Consider the following 18345-nt stretch of genomic DNA (forward strand, 5'->3'; position numbering starts at 1 on the left):
CCGAAATATTTCTTGCAAAGGTAGCGTACTGTATTGGATACCGTGTAGTTCTACTAAACTGTGACATTTTATAAAAGGGGCCCCACCGTGAAAATGCTCTAGAGTTTAGAGACACACACCTGCTATTTTATTTCGTGACACAAAGCTAATCAAACGTCCCTTCTGCTAGTGCAGAAGGGACGAAGAACGTTTATGAATAACAAATTATGAAGAACAAGCGAAATGTTTCAAATTCACAAGACAGGACCGAACACTAGGTTGCAAATGAAGGCAAAGCAGCTTCCCCTTGTGAACTGCAAGTGTAGAATCTGATTATGGAACGTAACACTTAAAGGGGTCGTGACGAGAAAATCCATTTTTCTTTGCTCAATTTTGTCTGCTTGAACGACCTTTTAATATAAATCCCAAATATTTTCGCAAGTCATTGCTTTTGGAATTTAGGAGATGGCTTTGAAATTCTCATTATGCGGCCCATCGCAAATGACCATGCATACTTCGTTGGTCAGTAGCGCAACTAGCAGTGACGTCACATTAAGAACCTTCGAGTTAAACGGTCTTTGTGTATATTGTTCTGTACAGCTGCAAGCCCTAATTTTAAAAATACCACATCCTTTTTTTGTTGCCATAAAGTTTTCTACAAACGTGATTGGTGTCGCGACCGCTTCAGTTGTCTCGCAATCCTTGTAGCAGAACTCACACCTACTCGCTGTTTGTACAGTTTGTAGCCAGTTTACGTGCATTACACACGTGCATTACCGTTGCAAAGGTTGACTTTTTTGGAACCAGAACAAAAAATGCGGCCAATACTGGTGGCCGCTCACAGCCCCCACCAAATGTGCGTGGTAGTGTTCAGGTTGTTTTGCTGAATACTCTTCGGATACTTGCCTTTGTTGCATCAAATAGAGCAAAACCACTCAAGCAAGAAAAGGTGCCCTGTGTGTGATTCGAAATTGTGCTCGCAGGAACAGCTCACCGTTACAGCAGCCTGCATTAAAGTCAGACACTTCACCCACTACACTATTAATGTGAGAGGCGCCCCGGGGGAGAAAATTGAGGCATTAAAGGTGCTGTGCAACTGTAACCTAGCACTCTGGTGTGTTTTCCAAAATTCTAATCAACCCACAGCTTCAATTGCCAACCTACTGTTGAATACGAAACAACGTTAGCAGCGTTGTTCACAGGTGAAAACAGGAAAGCAATCAAACTGCATGATGGTGGGACTTGGCTACTCAGCATGGTATCCCTGCTTCTTGCTAGTTATTTTTGCGCTTGATGATTAAATGATGCGTTGGTTTTTAATTCCGACTATCAAAGTTCCTCCGATAAACGCGTTTCCATAGTGAAGTCTCATTTTAAAGGGACAGACAACGGATTTTTGTCGCGTATATGTTCTCTAGCTCATACGAAAGCCAGCGTTTTATATAGCCCGATAACCACAAGCAATTTCTAAACAAACTGGCGGAAATAATTTTAATTTGGCAGCAAACTTCCTGAAATCGGAAGGGTGGCGGTTCGTAGTGTCGAAACTTGACACTACGATATGTGTCCCTGTCACGTGACCTGCAAACCTAGCAGCTACTGTAACTGCTGAAACGTTTATTTATGTATTGAAAAACTTTTAACACAAGTATTTGTACGAGGTTAAATTGCGTATGTATTTCTAAACATTATTCTGAAATTTTTAAAGACACGCCGCCCGCCGTCGCTGGGTGCCTCTCAGCATGCCTCTCAGTGTGGCTAACTGAGCCTCCATGCCCAGAATCAACGGCAGCGTTCAGTAAACAGATCCAGCGAAGGGGCTTTGACGATTCTGCCTGAGTCAGGGGCGTTTGTTCTGCCAAAATATTTGATTTCAGCTTCAAATACGCCAACGGCAGCTTAAAAAAAAAAAAAAGAAACGTCGCGCCCGGGGAGAATCGAACTTCCCACCTCCACAACGTGAAGCCCGATTCTACCTATCATCTATCCCAATAGATGGCGCATTCGTGCAAAATAGCCCGTTGCATTAAAAAAAAACACATAAAGGAACAGGAAAGCCTGCGACTCAAACTTTTTTAGCTGGGAACAAGTTTCTAAATATCGTTTTTTATTTCGCATACAGACAAAAGTATGTTGCTGAGCTACTCTATGTCATGGTTGCCAGCATTAGTTTTGGGAGGGACACATACGGTTCGTAGATAAAAAAATTCGATTTAAAAAGTTCTAGGGCGTTATCAGCAAAACTGTTTCTCGTCAAGGTGCTTTAAGTGATGCCCTTTCATTTGGGATAGATAATATATACTCAACAAAAATCGGTTGTCTGTCCCTTTAAGCTTTTCGTCATTTATATCGTTAGGTCAGAAGTTTTACGTTTGCATAACTCACATTACAGGCTGTGGGAGACAGACATCAGCAAGCTTGTGCAAGAATACCGGCCAGAAGAACGAGTTTAGACTCGTGCAAAATAGTGTAGACAGTTTTCAAATGCCCAGTTTACTTGAAATGTGGCTCTTCTGTCTGCACCATTCGCCCATGTTTTGACTTGCAAATTCGGCCATGTTGATCCGTCGTATCAGAGATCAGACATCTCCCGTTCGGTTGCAGCGCGAGTTTCATCATGGTGCCGATGTTGTAGCTTTATCTGACCCTTTGGGAGCCCGCTCAATGCCAACATGTTGTGCAGACGAGGGGGAACTGTGATTGGCTTTTTCCCAAAACGTCACTTCACAAGATCACAAGGAGGAAAGCCTTGGTGAAACCGTAACTGCATTTTTTCCCTTTCTTTCAATATCTGGCAATGAAACGGGTACGCATTGTTTGTTCATCAAACTTTTACAGTTATAAGTTTCACACAACACAATATTTTTGAAAACCTCTTCATGACCCCTTTCAGTTCAAAACCATACTTTGCGGAAAATACTGAATGAACAGTGTTCTACCTACACGGCAACTGTACTAAAATTTCTGGCAACATAAAAATTGTTTTTATAATAGTACACATAAAAAGAGTGATAACTGCAAACACTGCTGTTTAAACAGGAATGAAAGCAATGGAAACGGCTTGCAAAGGTTGACTTTTTTGGAACCAGAACAAAGAATGCGGCCAATACTGGTGGCCGCTCACAGCCCCCACCAAATGTGCATGGTAGTGTCGTTTTTCGCACTGTTATTGCCACAGAAGAACTTCCACCGACACTTCGCCAAAGCTCATGGAGTTAGGCATGATTTCGCTATTGTGTTGCTAGATCTGCAAAGACTGACAGCAAGGCAGATATTTTTGCATCTGAACACTTGCTGGAGTAGCAATCGTTTGCATTGCAAGAAATAAAGAACCTGGGCCTACAAAGCTGCTTACTCGTATGATATCGAAAAGCAGTTTTGGTTATATGGTGCATTGGCTATCGTTTTGCCTTTTTTTAGGCGCGTGGGCAGCGACCAACCAGAAACTATTTTACTACGTCTTTGTGTGCAAACAGCTTTGTGAATATCCACCCAGTACCTTTCACCTCTTTTCACATCGAGAATCGAATTGTAAAATTAGCTTGAAACCATACGTCAGCTGCGAAAGCTAGATGATGCATTAAAATGATAAAGCAAAGAACTATTTACCTCTGTTTGCTGCTTTCACTAGGGACATCTGCCATGAGAACCAATTAGTTTCAAGTAAACTAAACCTAACACGATAAAAGTAAATACTTTAATCATGAGTGAAAAAAAAAATGTAACTGATTGTTTAGAAGAGAAACAGTTTTGTCAGCTTTCGCTCTTCGCAAAGACGACCAAGCTGATCTTTGTGTGGATACATTTTTTACCACGAGCAGGCTTATTTTGATACACTTTGCAAGTGTGAAAGAAGTCTCACAAACGGTTATAGGGGCCGGGTAGCTGGACGGGTCGCACCACCACTCGGTGCTCCCTTCGTTAGTGGAATGACCTGGAGCATTGGACTACGCAGCCCCCCGTTGCTTTTGCCGTGCTTGCTTCGGTGCTTCGAATGTTTTGGTGGCATTGTGAGCGGACATGTGCGGTGAAACGAAGTCTAGACAGGTGTGTTGGGTTCCTAGATGCAATAATGGCAACATAAACTTGTCGGTCTCTTCTAAAGTTGGGTATGACTACAATGACATGAGCGCTTTTAGCAGTGGTCTACGCTTGGCTGTACCCGTTCTGAGTACGAATAAAACTACTGTTATTAGTATTATTTTTTTTTAATGCACTAACGGCTACATAAACTTATCGGACGCTTCTAAGTTTGGGAATGGGCTAAACTGACAAGAGCGCTTTTTGCAGCGCTCTGCGCCTGGCATCGCGCGATCGGAATAGAAATAAAATTATTAATATTAGTATTCATTTCTGTCACTTTAGATTATTTTCACTGCTTTCAATGACTATGGTTTCAACACCAGCCTTAAAGGGGCCATGAAGAGAAAATGCATTTGTCTTTGCTTAATTTTGTCTGCTTGAACGACATTTTAAGAATATAAATCCCAAATATTTTCACAATTCATTGCTTCTGGAATTTAGGAGGCGCCGTTGAAATTCTCGTTTTGAGGCGCATTGCAAGCGACCATGCGCGCACTGTCGGTCGGCAGCGCAACTAGAATTCCGTCATGTTAAGTACATTCGAGAGTTCAACGTGTGCTATCCCGCCTGGGCCGGCGGAGACTGAGGGTGGCCGGACGATAACAACACAGCACGCAGATCGCCGTGATAGTGAACGCTTTATTTTGTGAGCCTCGCCTTTTTATAGCGGTGGCTTAAGGAAAGGAAAAGCCACGTGAGGTACTGACGTCACGATATCAAGCCTCCAAGTTTGCAACGTCAGGATACAACAACGTGGTTGAATGTTGTTTGTGTATAATGTTCTGCAAAGCTGCAAACCCGGCATTTTAAAAATAATTAATCCTTTATTCGTTGCCAAAAAAAGTTTTCTATCCACGTGAGCGGTGTCGTGACCGGTTCAGTTGTCTGGCAACCATTGCAGCAGAACGCAGACCGACTGGGTATTTGTACAGTTTCTAGCCACTTTCCCTGCGGACTTTCACGTTCTTTTGCCGAATTCTCTTTGAAATGTTACCTTATTTTGTATGGAATGGCCCGAGACCTCTCAAGCAAAAAAAAAAAAAAAAAAGTAGTTCCCTCGTGAGATTCGAACTTGCAGCCTCCGGGCCAGCGAAACTTTATGGCCGGCCTGTCGGACACTTTATCCACTACACTACCGACGTGAGAAGCGCGCCCGGCGAAAAACTGCTGCATAAAACCCTGTTCGCATTTGTAACCCAGAAGTCTGTCGTGTTTTCATAAATTCTGATCAACCCAGAGCTTTAACTGCCAACTTAATGTTGAGCGCTTCTGCAGAAAGCCAAAGCGGAGCATATACAATCAACGACACAGCGTTAACAGCATTGTTTACTGCAGGAAACAGGAAAGCAATCATCGAACTGTGTGATGTTGCACGGGACTCGGCGACTCGGCGCTGTATCGCTCCTTCTCGCTAGTTATTTTTGCGCTTGATGAGTGAATGATATATGGGTTTTAAGTTCCGACTACTCGAAGTTCCTTCGATGAACGTGTTTACGTAATAAACTCATTTAAAGAGTTCAGTCATTTATCTCGTCAGGTCAGAAGTTTCACGTTCATGCAACTCACATTACAGGCTACGTGAAACAGACGTCGGCCAACTACAGTTTAGACTCGTGCAAAACAGTGCAAACAGTTTACGAATGCCCAGTATAGATTAAACGTGGTTACTTCTGCCTGCGCCACTTGCCGGCGTTGTTGACTGAAAGTTCGACCATGTTCATCAGTCGTATCAGAGATCAGACATCTCCCGTTCCGTTGCAGGGCGTGCTTCATCATGGCGCCGATGTTGTAGCTTTATCTAACCCTTTGCAAGTTCTCTCTATGCCGACATATTGTGCAGACGACGGAGAACTGTGATTGGCTGCTTACTTCACGAACGTCACTTCACGAGTTGAGGAGGAAAGCCTCGGTGAAACCGTAACTGCATTTGTTTGACTGTTTGCCGATATCTGGCAACGAAACGGGTATGCATTGTTTGTTTATCAAGGTTCCACGGTTATAAGCGCACACACAACACAGTTTTTTTGATAATCTCTTCACGACCCCTTTAACACTGGGATACCTCACTACGTGTGCTTTGAAGAGAAAGGCACTTACGTACGAGATCGATTACTGTGTGGTCATGAAAACGTCGCGGCAGTTTGCACTTTCTGTAAGCGTGAGCTTTGTGCCTTCGGATATGGTGAGCGACAGCGTGGGACCCTGAGAGCTGAAGCGGAACTCGAGCCTAAGTTATTCAACCACCCAACAGCGCAGGCTACAAACCGTTCCTCCCCCTCCCCTTCCCATTTTACCACCTGCGAGGAATAAAGGCTGGCACCGATAGTTAAAAAATGTGGCAGTGTTAACGTCAGCCTGTGTGTTTTAGTGCTTAAGTATTCTTTGCCGCGTACCTAAAAAAATCATGTAATGTCTTGTGAATAAGTCAAAAACGCATGACTGGCTGCCTCAAATAGGGGTGCATTAGCCAGAGTCCTCCAACACAGACCAATTTCCGATCCACCGGAAGTAGTTAGGACTTGGAGAGGGGTGTATGGAAGTGCATAATTAAACAGCAAAATCATCCAGCCCTCCTCTAAACCGCGACGATGGTTTAACGTGAAGCTTTCTTCGTGCGAAGTTGAATGGTAAATGGCCAAAGTCAAAGACGCTCCTCCGCTCACAAGACCAAACTGCGTGCTGGTCAAATTCAAACCTCAACTAGTCAAAGTTTAAATCAAGAAGGCAACCAAGGAAACCCACACGAGAAAGCTTTGTGATCACCCATCATCGTCGTTAGACAGAGGAGTGCACGATTTTGTAGGTGACAGCTTGTAAAACGACCGCAGCATTCAGTTGTGAAAGTGAGGGCAGGTTTTATGCACCCTCCTGTCTCTCGCCCTTCAGCCACGCAGGAATTGTTTTTTGAAAAACCATTGACCAACTAGCCAGCAACCATTTCAATTCTTGTAAAGAAGCTTTTTCACGACACACACTAACATTATACTATCATGCGGTATTTATTCTGTAAACGATTGCCGATGACCTTAGCATATTTCTGAGAAATCAAACACGTTTCTACTGTAGTTAACGAAGTTACGGAGCGTTGTCCATCCCAATCTCGGTTTTAGGGTAAATCTTAAAAGGACCCCCCGCCCCTCCCCGAATTATGACTTTCACTTGTACGCGACGGCGTTTCGTCATCAACTGTCAAAGGCCAGTGCCGCAGCATTCCTGGATCGGCTGCACACAACGGCTTTGTAGGAGCTTTTAGCTGCAGTATATTCCTCGATACGGCAAACTGTATGCAGGCATGAAAAATTCGCACGAAGGAACGGACTTGCCCTTCCAGCTTGACTTCCAGCTTGGCGCATTGAGCGTTGTCTGCTATTTATGATTACTGAGTATGGGTGTAAATCACACACATGGCATGCCTCGTTAAGGCCACCTCCACGCTCAAGATTTACCGATCTGAAAAAAGCCCTTGTGGTGATCTACGCTTTGCAAGCCGCACCCCAGCAGAACGACAGAAAGACATGCACAACGACGCCGCCCTGACCGCCACCAGCCTTCCACTGACGAGCGGTTCGCCACGGGCGGCGCTGTTCGCTGAAGCGACGGTGGTGCCATACAACGGCCGCCCGGTCCCTATACACACCCATAGAACAACTCTATGGTTATAAGTTATGTGTCATAGTATTTGGTGAGGTAGAAGGGGTAGGGGCATTCAGCCACCCCAAATAAAGTCACGCTAAAGCAAGACACATGGGGCCTTGCTGAGTGCCAACAGAATGGAATCTGCTTTGCCTTGCCGACGAACGATCATCCTGTCTGAGGCCCCTTTCTTTCGCCCTGACAAAGCGCCCTACAACCTCAACAAGGATTTTTCCGGTTCTTTCTTTTTTGAATTGTATGATTAGCCAATATTGCCTGTAAGAAATTTGAGATCAAAAATACTGACTGCGGCGTAGCAGGCTGTCAAGTGGTCCAATGACAAGAAAACAAGAGTATTGTCTGACTTAGAAAGACAGTATTTTGAGTTCAGAAAACAGGACTGGTGCGGCTCCTTTTCTCAGAATATTCACGATTTTTTTTAAGGGATTTTAATTTTACACATGGCACGAAAAAAGTAGCGAATGGGCTGTGCCCAGTCCACTGCAGTTACCTTGGCACCCAGCAAGGCTTTGGAGCTCCCTGCCTGGTAAGCAGACATGAATACCATTGGCCAATGCTTGACTAGGGTTCTGACAGCTGTTTAAGGGTATTTACTTCAAAGTTTCAACATATCGCACAATAAACAAACCAGTTAAAAAAGTTCACACAAAGAGAAGAAACAAAGGCAAAGTCCGACAGTGTAGCATAGAAACCCCCAACGAACACATAAGTGCATTCGGCAGCGTGCCACGCCAAACGCTAGGAAACCGCGAACTCCACAGGACAGGTTCCTCTTCGCCTTCCCAGGCTACTTGGAACTTCTTTCCATGGCTCTCCATCAGGTGATAACATCATCTCCTTGGCGGACTTTGTTTCTCCACTTTGTGTAGTGTTTTTTCACCGTTATGTTAATTGGGCAATTCTGAACCGACAGGTCCAGGCTTCCACCTTTTTCAACATACTACCACCATGGTTGGCTGCAGCTTATGTTTTGGGGTGCACAGACATGGTGCCGCCTCTCAGTGCGATCATAAATGATCAAGGTGCCCCGTGCGGGATAGGTTTTTACATCTACCAAGCATTGCACAAAGGCTACCTCTGGGTTCTTGTTACAAGACAGTATTGTAGACATCTACAACAAAATTTAGAGCACTAGATATCGTTTCATATGCGCTAAATATGTCAGCACAATCATTCTTAGACTTCTATAGCACCTGCAGCCTTTGCAACATAAGCACAACCGCTTTGTTACTACACCACTGAGGTGCATGCCGGATAGCTTTCTTAGTTGGTGGAATATAAAATGTTCACACTCAAAAAAGCTTCATCACCTCATATTATCATCATGCATATGGTATAGGCATATTACAAAAAATATATTTCAAATGCACATTACAATAAAACAATTTTCCATTTTGTTGACCGCTCCCTACTGGACAGCTTAGTTGCATAGGTGAAAGAAATGAAGAATTCAAACCTGAAAATTCCTCCATTGTTTGGGAGCTTTGGCTGACGAGCACTGTGAAAGCACACTGGGTACCTGACAAGAAAATTCACATTCAGCAATGCATACAAGCAGGAAGTTAAACAAAATAGAGACGGTACCTATGGCCCTGGTAGTAATGCGCGCTCGTGTACTTCAGCTGCGGTATACATGTTTGCTGCACGCTGCGTTTGCAGATGGTGCCATGACGCAGCTGTTGAGCATCAAGGAAGTTGAACGTGGAATGTCCGCTGTTGGTATTGTGTCTCTTGGAAGAGAAAAACACAGCCACATGTGAAAACTCCCACAATAACATTCTATGCCAAGAGCACCAGTTGCTAGTTTTACTGTCCTCAAGAAAATAGCAAGCCCACAACTTATCAGACCAACGTTGCCTAATCAACCAAATAAATGGGCAAACAGATAAGCTTCCTTGGCATGCAAAACGGCTCATGGGCCATCCATGCATTCTCCATTCCCTTTTGCACTAGACCGCACTTCAGGAGGAATTTCCTTCTTGGTCTCGGACACATCTTGCCATTCCAGGCTACTTTCTGGTTTTTTAAGCTGCTTAAAGGCCCACTGCACTTAAATTTTTGACAAAACAATAAGGTCGTCAAGTAATGCCTCCAAAATAGTATGCATACCAACTGCATAACACTGCGTTTCAAACAGGAATGCGCATGATGAAAATGGCTCGTGAAAATCGGTGTTTTTGAAGCCACAACACAAACAGGCAGCCATTAATAGTGGTAGGACGTGACATAGGTGATGGAACGAGAGAGGGCATATTAGTACCGGTAAACCATCACAAACAACTCCAAATGCCTGTGGTGGCATCGCACTCCACACCATGGTCTCAACAGGAGAACTTCCATTACATTTTTTAAGGCTAATGGGGTTAACGCAATTCACATTGCATTGTTAGCAACCAAAATGAAGTAGACCACCCCGCAGTAATTTCTGCATCAGCATACCTGCTGGAGTAGCTATCCTTAGCATTGCAAGCAAAATAGCAAGTCCAGGTTTACAAAGCTATTTGCTTGTAACATATAAAATAGCTATTTTGTTATAAAGCACTTTCGCTATCATCTCGCATCTTTTGAGTGGAACAAACGATGCATGGGCAGCAATCAATAAAAAACTGTTTTTACTGTCTCCATCCACAGACAGCCTTGTGAACCCAGTCACTTCCACCTCACTGTACATGAAAGATCGAATCGTAAAAGTTACCTGGAACCATACGTCAGCTCGAGAAACTCGATGGTGCACTAAAATGCGAAAAAAATTACCTGTTTAGTGCTGTTTGCTACTTTCATCAGGGAAACGTGCAGTTGATAATACTTCAGCATTCGGTAAATTCAACATAACACTCTACAAAAGCAAATACTTTATTTTGCAGTTGAAAAACTAATGCAGTACATTATTTAGGAGAGGAGCAGTTTCATTAGGTTTAGCCCTTTGCACAAAGGACAGCCAGTCTTTGTGCAGATATATCTATTAGCACGAGCAATGCGCATTTTGGTTCACTTAGCGAGTGAAGAAGCAGTCACTCAAATGTTTATACCCGGGCGTTCAACAACTCTAGCTTATTCGGTCATAAAACTTTTGGAGAGGCCCATGAGGTAGAGGTTGCATTGGGCTAACCCAAATATATTAAATATTTCACACAGAAGTGCAAGTGGTCAAGGATTCATAAAGATCTTTTCTGTATGCTCAAGTAAAAAAAAAATTGGTTATGCCAGAAGCATTGTGGGAATGAATAGTTTGTAGGCTGATGACCTTTTTTTTTTGGCGTTGAAAATTGTGGATATTGCAACCCATGTGGTTAGTTTTCAAACTTGATGTTGACGGTGGTACGGCGCGACAGTGTTGCGGAGAAACTGCCAGTGAACACATCCGTGTGCCTGACAGTGCACTGCACCAGTCGAAAAAGAACCGCGAGCTCCACATGACCGGTTCTTCTTTTCTGTCACATGCCACCTGGTGACTCCCCGCCAGCAGCTATATTTCCTGCGCTAGACAGCAACTGTTAACGATAGTAGTTAGTGTGCTCTGGGTGTTGCATAAGGGGCTTAGGATTTCGCCATGGCAACTTCACAAGCATGAACTTGATTGATTGATCGTAGGGCCTGACGCAACTCAGGCGATGAGGCGCGCCGTAGTGGAGGGCTACGGATTAATTTGAACCACCTGGAGATCTTTAACGTGCGTCAAAATCTTGTACACACGGGTGTTTCTGCTCTTCACCTCCATCAGAAAAGCGGCGGCCGCGGCCGGGAATCGAACCCGCGACTTCGTGCTCAGCAGCGCAACGCCTTAGCCACTGAGCCACCACAGCTGGTCCACAAGCATGGACTACTTATCTGGATCAAATTTGGGGAAGGTAATTTCAGTGCAGTTGGCCGCTAAGGTAGCTTTACTAGGTTTTATGCAGTACCATGGGCTTTACTGTTAAACTACAAGATATGACACTCTGTCTGGCCAAAGAGATGCAGTGTTCCCAACAACACGCAGTTTTTCAGTGGCTTTTTTTAAAAATATGTATGTAAACTTTTTTAGTTCAAAGCAATTTTTTTGGAAGTCCAAAGAACTGCCCGTCTTGCCTTTAACTGCCCATGCGATTTAAAACATCCAGAGTTGCCCTGGCGCAAGAAGGATTTAGTGGCCGAGAAGGAAGGTTTTTTTGTGGTGTCTTCGGAGGAGCAGTTCTCGCAGAGGGCACTCACGTCCGTGCAGAAGAACTTCAAGCAAGTAGAGGAGGACCTGGGACGGATGAAAAAGTGAGCAGTGGCCCTTTTACAGGACAGGGGGCTTGAATCCCTGAGTAACGGAGTGAAGAATGCGAAGGGTCAGGTTTTGAAGCTCTTTGTTTAGTGCGAAAACACATAAGCCGGGCATTCTTTTCCGTGCCATTGTTTCATAGCGGGGCACTTGGCAACTTGTGGTGTCATGGTTCTTGCAGGATCAGCTCGCCAAACTCCGCTACGTGGACCCGTTCCTGGTGCGTAAATCGGAGGACGTCGTCGACTACTTGTCAATGGATAACCTGGGACTGTGCAGCGCAGTGAGCATTGATGTAGAGGACTTATTCTATTCCATTCCCCATGACCAACTGATGCAGTGTGTTAAACAATTGATTACTGATGAGAACGATGAGTTTGCCTTCACAACCAGCAGCGGTACTTCTGTTGAGTTTTCTGGAGCTTTTGTCGTTTTATTTGAATTCTACAGTGGTAGCATGGGAGGGGTGCACTTACAAGCAAAAATCGGGCATATGCATCGGTTCGAGAGTGGCTCCAATTCTTAGAGACATATTTCTAGTCAAGATTGATAGGAGCGTGCTCGAGCAGATGAAAGGCATCGCAGATAGGGCCTTCCGGTTTGTCGACGACTATCTGGTGATTGTGGATCAAAGGAAAGAAATACGCCCCAACCATGTTCTGGAGTTGTTCAAAAGTAGTGGAAATTGCTTGACCTTTACAATGGAAACACCGAAGGAAGGTGCAGTTCAGTTCCTAGACCTACGGCTCAAGTTTGAACGAGACCACGTTTGATGGTCGTATGCACCGAGATCTGAAAAGCCGTTGCTGAGCTTCGCTTCTAACCATTCAAAGTTGGTGAGACAAGGCTTAGCCATGTTGTGCCTAAAGGCATCAATTAACAAGTCGTGTGTGCACATGATGCACGCAAGTTTCGAAGTGCAAGTATGGAGGCTGACACAAGCGGGTTTTGCTATGACATTGCTTGCTTCAATTTCAGAGCGACTGTTGGGAAAATTGAAGCGATCGAGCCAGAGGCCGCCCTGCAGGGAGGAGAAGGAGGGTAGAAGGAAGATGGCGGTGGTGCCCTACATACACAACCTGTAGCATCGCCTGAAAAAGGTCGCTGCGGGCTATGGCGTCGACGTTGATTTACGGCTCGGAACAAGCTTGGCAGAACCTGCGGAAGCATTGCTAGGAGAATAGATGGAGAGTGCAAACATTCTGAAGAATGCGTCGTCAAGCACCGAGACCCGTATGTAGAGTGCAAGGAAGGTGTTGTTTACAACATTCCGTTGGATTGCGGAAAGCACTACATCAGTCAAACCGGTCGCTGCTTAAATGTGAGACTGCGCGAACATGAGAATTCCACGAAAGGAATGCCGAGCTCGAACCTTGCACTACATAGCAAAGACTGCAAAGGGTGCCAGCCAGCTTGTAGGAGTGCGACAGCAGAATATGCGCACAAAGATGAGATGTGTCACCTCATCGTTGAAGCTTACAAGATACAAAAAGCAGGAGACACATGTGTTGCCAAGCCATCAATAACACTACAGCAAAAAGAAGTCAAATTCTTGGATACAGCAATCGAGGGTCATGGGGGATGGTAATGCATGATAACAAAAGAAGTTATCTTCATGCTCTTTCCGCATGTGTTGTGAATGAACTATCCAGTATAAATGTGTGTGTGCTTTTGTATTGAATAAACAGTTGATAGAAAGCGCTCGTGTTGTCCTCTTCTTATGTTTCGTCTGTCCGCGCTTCAAACATGAATGGAGCAAGGATAGAGTTTCGCAGGAGACTCACCATCTGCGGATGACCTGTCTTTACAAGTAACGTTGCCTAGTGGCACGTTGCTCTCACAAATATTCATAATAAAAATAAACTACCAGCTACAGCCTAAATAGTAGCTAAACAGTTTTTCTGTGAAGGTGTAAACATTTTTTTACATTTAAGAATGGTTCTGAATTTCTTGCATTTATATACGAATCTATCTTCGTTACATGTTTTTTTAAGTTGACTAAAACTTCGTTTTCGAGAGTTTAAAATTTATGTTTAATTCCCTTCTTTTACGTCATTAAAAATATGTACAACTACACAGCTTATTTTTGGCACACAATACTACATTTTCCACAGGAGAATTTCCACCCGGGAGTTTTTCTGCGACCTCCATCAAAGCACGTTTTTCTAAGACAGGAAAAGTGTTCAGACACTGCATCTTCAGCCATATAACTTGAGCTACGTCCGATCACGTGTAATTACTAATAATAATAGATGGTTACAGCAAATCTGGCTAGTAAGTGAGGAGAGGCGATTTGCCCAGTTGGGTAAATATCAGGGCAGACTGCTTTTATCGCGAGTAGGGAAGCGAGCATGTGGTAGGTCAGCATTTGGCTTCAGTTAAACCAGAGTCCTTCAATGCTTCTCCGGTCATGAAACTCCCGGCCAAGTTTCGTACGGGGACAAAGGCTACCGCAAGTGGCGCGACCGCAGATCGGAGGGCATCTGGCGGACGCCGCTGCTCTGTAGCCAGACCGGCAGGCAGGAACGCAGTAGCCGCATGCCCATTCGCACCAAATTTTTTCGCCACTCACAAAATGATAAGTACATTTGAGCGGCCCACGACACGTAAAGCGAAAGTGCACTGCTGATAAGGTGGGGAGCGTCTGTTTTATCTGACTCCTTGGTCCGTTCCCTGCCAAACACGCTATAACCACGACTCCGGCTGCCCGATGATGATTAGTGGCTTTCCCTTTGAATCGGGGCGTCGGTTGCCAGCAACCGACTTGCCTGTTTCGTTACGTTTACTTGCCCTACTCCCAGCTAACCTATAGATTTGCTTCCTCCCTCTTTTCTGTTTTAAACTCATCGCCCCCAGCCCCCTTTTTTCTCCCCTCGCTGTTCTAAATCCTCATCCGTATGATTACTCCACCACCACTCCAGTCGCCTCTTCGTCACCTCTATGGCCTTGAAGTTGAGGTTCCCCCTCGCCCCAAATCCCAAAGCCTCCGCCAGCATCATTTCCCCCTCACCCCGCGGTGGCCGTATCTCTGTGCAGCTCCTGACAATATGGTCTGTAGTTTCCCGATCACTGCCGCAGCATGCACACGTTTCATCCTGCTGCCTGTAGCTACTCGTGTATGCTCGGGTTCTCAGGCACACTGCCTGTGCCTCGAAGAGCAACGCACTGCCTCTCGTATTGCCATAGAATCCCTCCTTCTTAATTTCCCATTTCTCTGCCCTATAAGTCTCCAGGGTTTTTTTCGCTTGCATTCTCTGTGCCCACTTCGTCGTCTCTGCTGCCTTTACCTGCTTTTTAACTGTTGTGTAAACCCCGCTTTCCTGACTTTCCGTACCGCTTGGTCAGCTGTCTAGTCCTCTGTCTCCACCGCGTGTCCACCACGCTCCTCATATACAGGTACTTAAACACCCTCGCGGCCCATTTTTCGTCCTCCATGTCACGAAGTCGCTCCTCAAACTTTATCTTGCTCTGCGCCTCCCTCGCCTCGAAAGACGACCAGCCCATATCCCCTTGCACCGCTTCATTTGTAGTTTTGCTGTGGACCCCTAGGGCCAATCTGCCTACCGCCCTCTGATTTACTTCCAGGCCCGCCTGGGTGTTTGGCTTCATGCACAGAACCGAATTAGCGAAAGTTAATCCTGGTACCATGACCCCTTTCCAGACTCCCCTTACCACCTCGTATTTGCTGTATCCCCAGAGGGCTCTATGCTTCATTATAGCCGCGTTCCGTCTTCCTTTCGTCTTAAGGTGAGCCTCATGTGCCTGCGTGTAATCTTCGCTGTTGTTGAGCCATACTCCTAAATATTTATACTCTTTCACCAATGATATTTCTACTTGCTGCACTGATACTGTTTTGTGCTCCTCGCCGTCATTAAAGACCATGATCCCCGATTTTTCTCTGCTAAAGGATAGCCCTAGGTGCATCGCTTCTTCACCGCATATATTCATCAAGCCCTGCACACTTATCCGGTTGTCCGCCATCAACAATATGTCGTCTGCATACATTAGTCCCGGAACCCGTTGTTCCACCACCTGCCCGTTTTTCATGTAGGATAAGTTGAACCCCAGCGTGCTGACTTCTAGCTTCCTTTCTGACCCCGCCATGTAACCACCCTTCCGATCAACACCAGCGCCGCGGCAGCGAACGAAGCTCTCCCATAGCGTGACTTCAGTGACTGGCTAGTCAGCGGAAGCGCTTTGACAAACGCAAATATTAAGAGAGACTGCTCCCACCGCCAGTTTGTGAAGTGACCGTGAGCGTGGTGCTGCCTCTGAACGAAATTTGTGTGACAGTTGCCCTTCCGTTTCCACGGAACTCGTGCACACTTTTCGCATCGGGTTCTGTCTGTACGGCACCTTAGCATTTCACATCGTTCCATCTGGACGGAACGCTCGATACAGCTTTTCTAATTGTTCTTGGGAACAGTTAGCACGCAGGCATGGTTCTGGTTTTATATTAGCGAAAGTTTGTCATTGGCATGTGTAAAAATTGAGCGCCAATTGCACTCTGACATCAGAAAGCCCACCTGAAATAACTGCCGCCGGTTTTACGGCCGCGCGTCTAGTAACGTTACCTGATATCGGTATTCCACGGAACGCAGCTCGAGACGTATTCAATCGCCCTCCACCACGGCCGATACGGAGGGCTGCGGGATGCCGCCGATGTGACGAACGTAGCTACGCTCGACAGAAAGCAACTGCAGCCGTAGGAAGAGCGGTCAGTCGTGGTATCACAGGTCGCCGCTGGCTAGGGGGCCGACAGACTCGTCCAAAACTGCTCAGAGGCCCGCAGAGGTGCCTATCAGCAGCTCCTCAGGCGCCTTCACAGGAACGGAACTACACTTTACCGCACAGACGTTACCACAGCGGATCGACAACAGAACAATACAGAAACCCGCAAAAATTTGTCCCACCATAATACAATGTATGCCAGCCCATCTCGCCCCACGGCGGGAAGAAAGAAGTTTTTTACACAGAGAGCGCCTTGTTCTGAGGCGTTTGATCGGTCGTGGCAAAGGCAGCGTCTCGCACGTCACGAGGGAACAATGTTTAGTTTGCACGCCGCGTTAGAACAATTTTTATTTTTAGTTCGCACGCCGTCTGCCAACAAAAAATAAATATTGTTCGCACGCCTTCGAGCCTTCCGAGCTCGAAACTTACTCGAAACCAGCGTATCAATCAACAAGGGCATCAAACGACTCGGAATGGGGCGCTCTCTGTGTAAAAAAAAAACTTTTCTTCACGAGGTTTGGCGGGATGGGCTGGCATACGCTGTGTTATGGTGGGAAAAATTCTTATGGCTTTGTGTACTCATCAGCTGTGGTGGAATATGGGCCGTTCGTGAATTAACAACAACGTCTGTAGTTCAGCAAATAAGGTGAAGATGCAGGGCTTATCCGCGGACCTCCGTTCCCGTAAAGGCGCTGGGCAGCTCCTGAAAAGCACCTCTGTGGGTCTCAGTAGTTTTGGACGGGTGCCGTGTCTGCCAGCGTTCGGTGTGGTTGTCGTGCCCACTAACCAGCGGCGACCTGTGATACCCGACTGACCGCTCTTCTTACTGCCGCCGCAGTTGCTGTTTGCTGAGTACAGCTACGTTCGTCACATCAGTGGCATCCCGCAGCCCTCCGTGTCGGCCGTCGTGGAGGGGCGATTGAATACGTCTCCAACTGCGTTCCGTGGAATACCGACTTCAGGTAACGTTCCTAGACACACGGCCGTAAAACCGGTGTCAGTTATTTCAAGTGGGCTTTGTGATGCCACAGCGCAATTGGCGCTCAATTTTTGCAAATACCAATGACAAACTTTCGCTAATAGAAAACCACAACCATGCCTGCGTGCTAACTAATACGGGGCCTGCCCTATACGCGAGGTATGTGTAGAGACGCGCGGCAACGGTCTAATTAGTGTCGCATGATGGCCGCCATGGGAGCAGTCATAGTTGATTTTACTCAAACGAACCAACCGTTTCCGCTCACTGAGTACCCAGAGTCACTGTTAATTATTTATAGTGACGCTGGCTAGTTAGTGAGCGGAAGCGGTTTGGCCGGTTGCGTCGAATCAAGACATACTGCTCCAATCCAGTGCAGCAATCCTCGCAGGTGTAGTTTCGCAACTACAAGTGATCAGTCTGCATTGATTAGAGCAGTATGTCTTGATTCGACGCAAAGACGCGCCCGGGTGGCGCGGACGCCGCTAGCCGGGCCGAATGTGGGCGTAAAGCCCGCGAAGAATGACCCAACAACGCGCAGTTCACGAACAGCAAAAAGTCCCCGTTTGATCCCCACCAATGCCTTTATACAGAGTCTGGGCGCCACCTCCCAGTTACTCCAATCAACCGGTGGCGTCCTCTACATCCCTCCTTCCGGAGCTCTCAAACACAAGTG

General features: G+C 46.0%; 2 protein-coding genes across 2 annotated transcripts in view; one reads left to right on the plus strand and one right to left on the minus strand.

The window, feature by feature from the left end:
* The window catches only part of LOC144164309 (uncharacterized), a 33696-nt gene extending 16708 nt beyond the window's left edge, over positions 1-16988 (minus strand). The window contains exons 1-3 of the mRNA XM_077694805.1: positions 16537-16988; positions 9301-9444; positions 9173-9235 (exon numbers count right to left, since the gene is read on the minus strand). Coding sequence (XP_077550931.1) covers positions 9173-9188 — 16 coding nt within the window. The 5' untranslated portion in view covers positions 9189-9235; positions 9301-9444; positions 16537-16988. The remainder of the gene's footprint in view (positions 1-9172; positions 9236-9300; positions 9445-16536) is intronic.
* A 233-nt stretch (positions 16989-17221) lies between these two features.
* LOC144164311 (uncharacterized) overlaps positions 17222-18345 on the plus strand; it is a 96317-nt gene continuing 95193 nt past the window's right edge. The window contains exons 1-2 of the mRNA XM_077694809.1: positions 17222-17411; positions 17532-17655. Of these exons, the coding sequence (XP_077550935.1) occupies positions 17346-17411; positions 17532-17655 (190 nt within the window). The 5' untranslated portion in view covers positions 17222-17345. The remainder of the gene's footprint in view (positions 17412-17531; positions 17656-18345) is intronic.

Source organism: Haemaphysalis longicornis, unplaced genomic scaffold (assembly GCF_048455015.1).
Source record: "Haemaphysalis longicornis isolate Haplotype H1 unplaced genomic scaffold, Haemaphysalis longicornis Haplotype H1 scaffold_13, whole genome shotgun sequence".
Lineage (NCBI taxonomy): Eukaryota > Metazoa > Arthropoda > Arachnida > Ixodida > Ixodidae > Haemaphysalis > Haemaphysalis longicornis.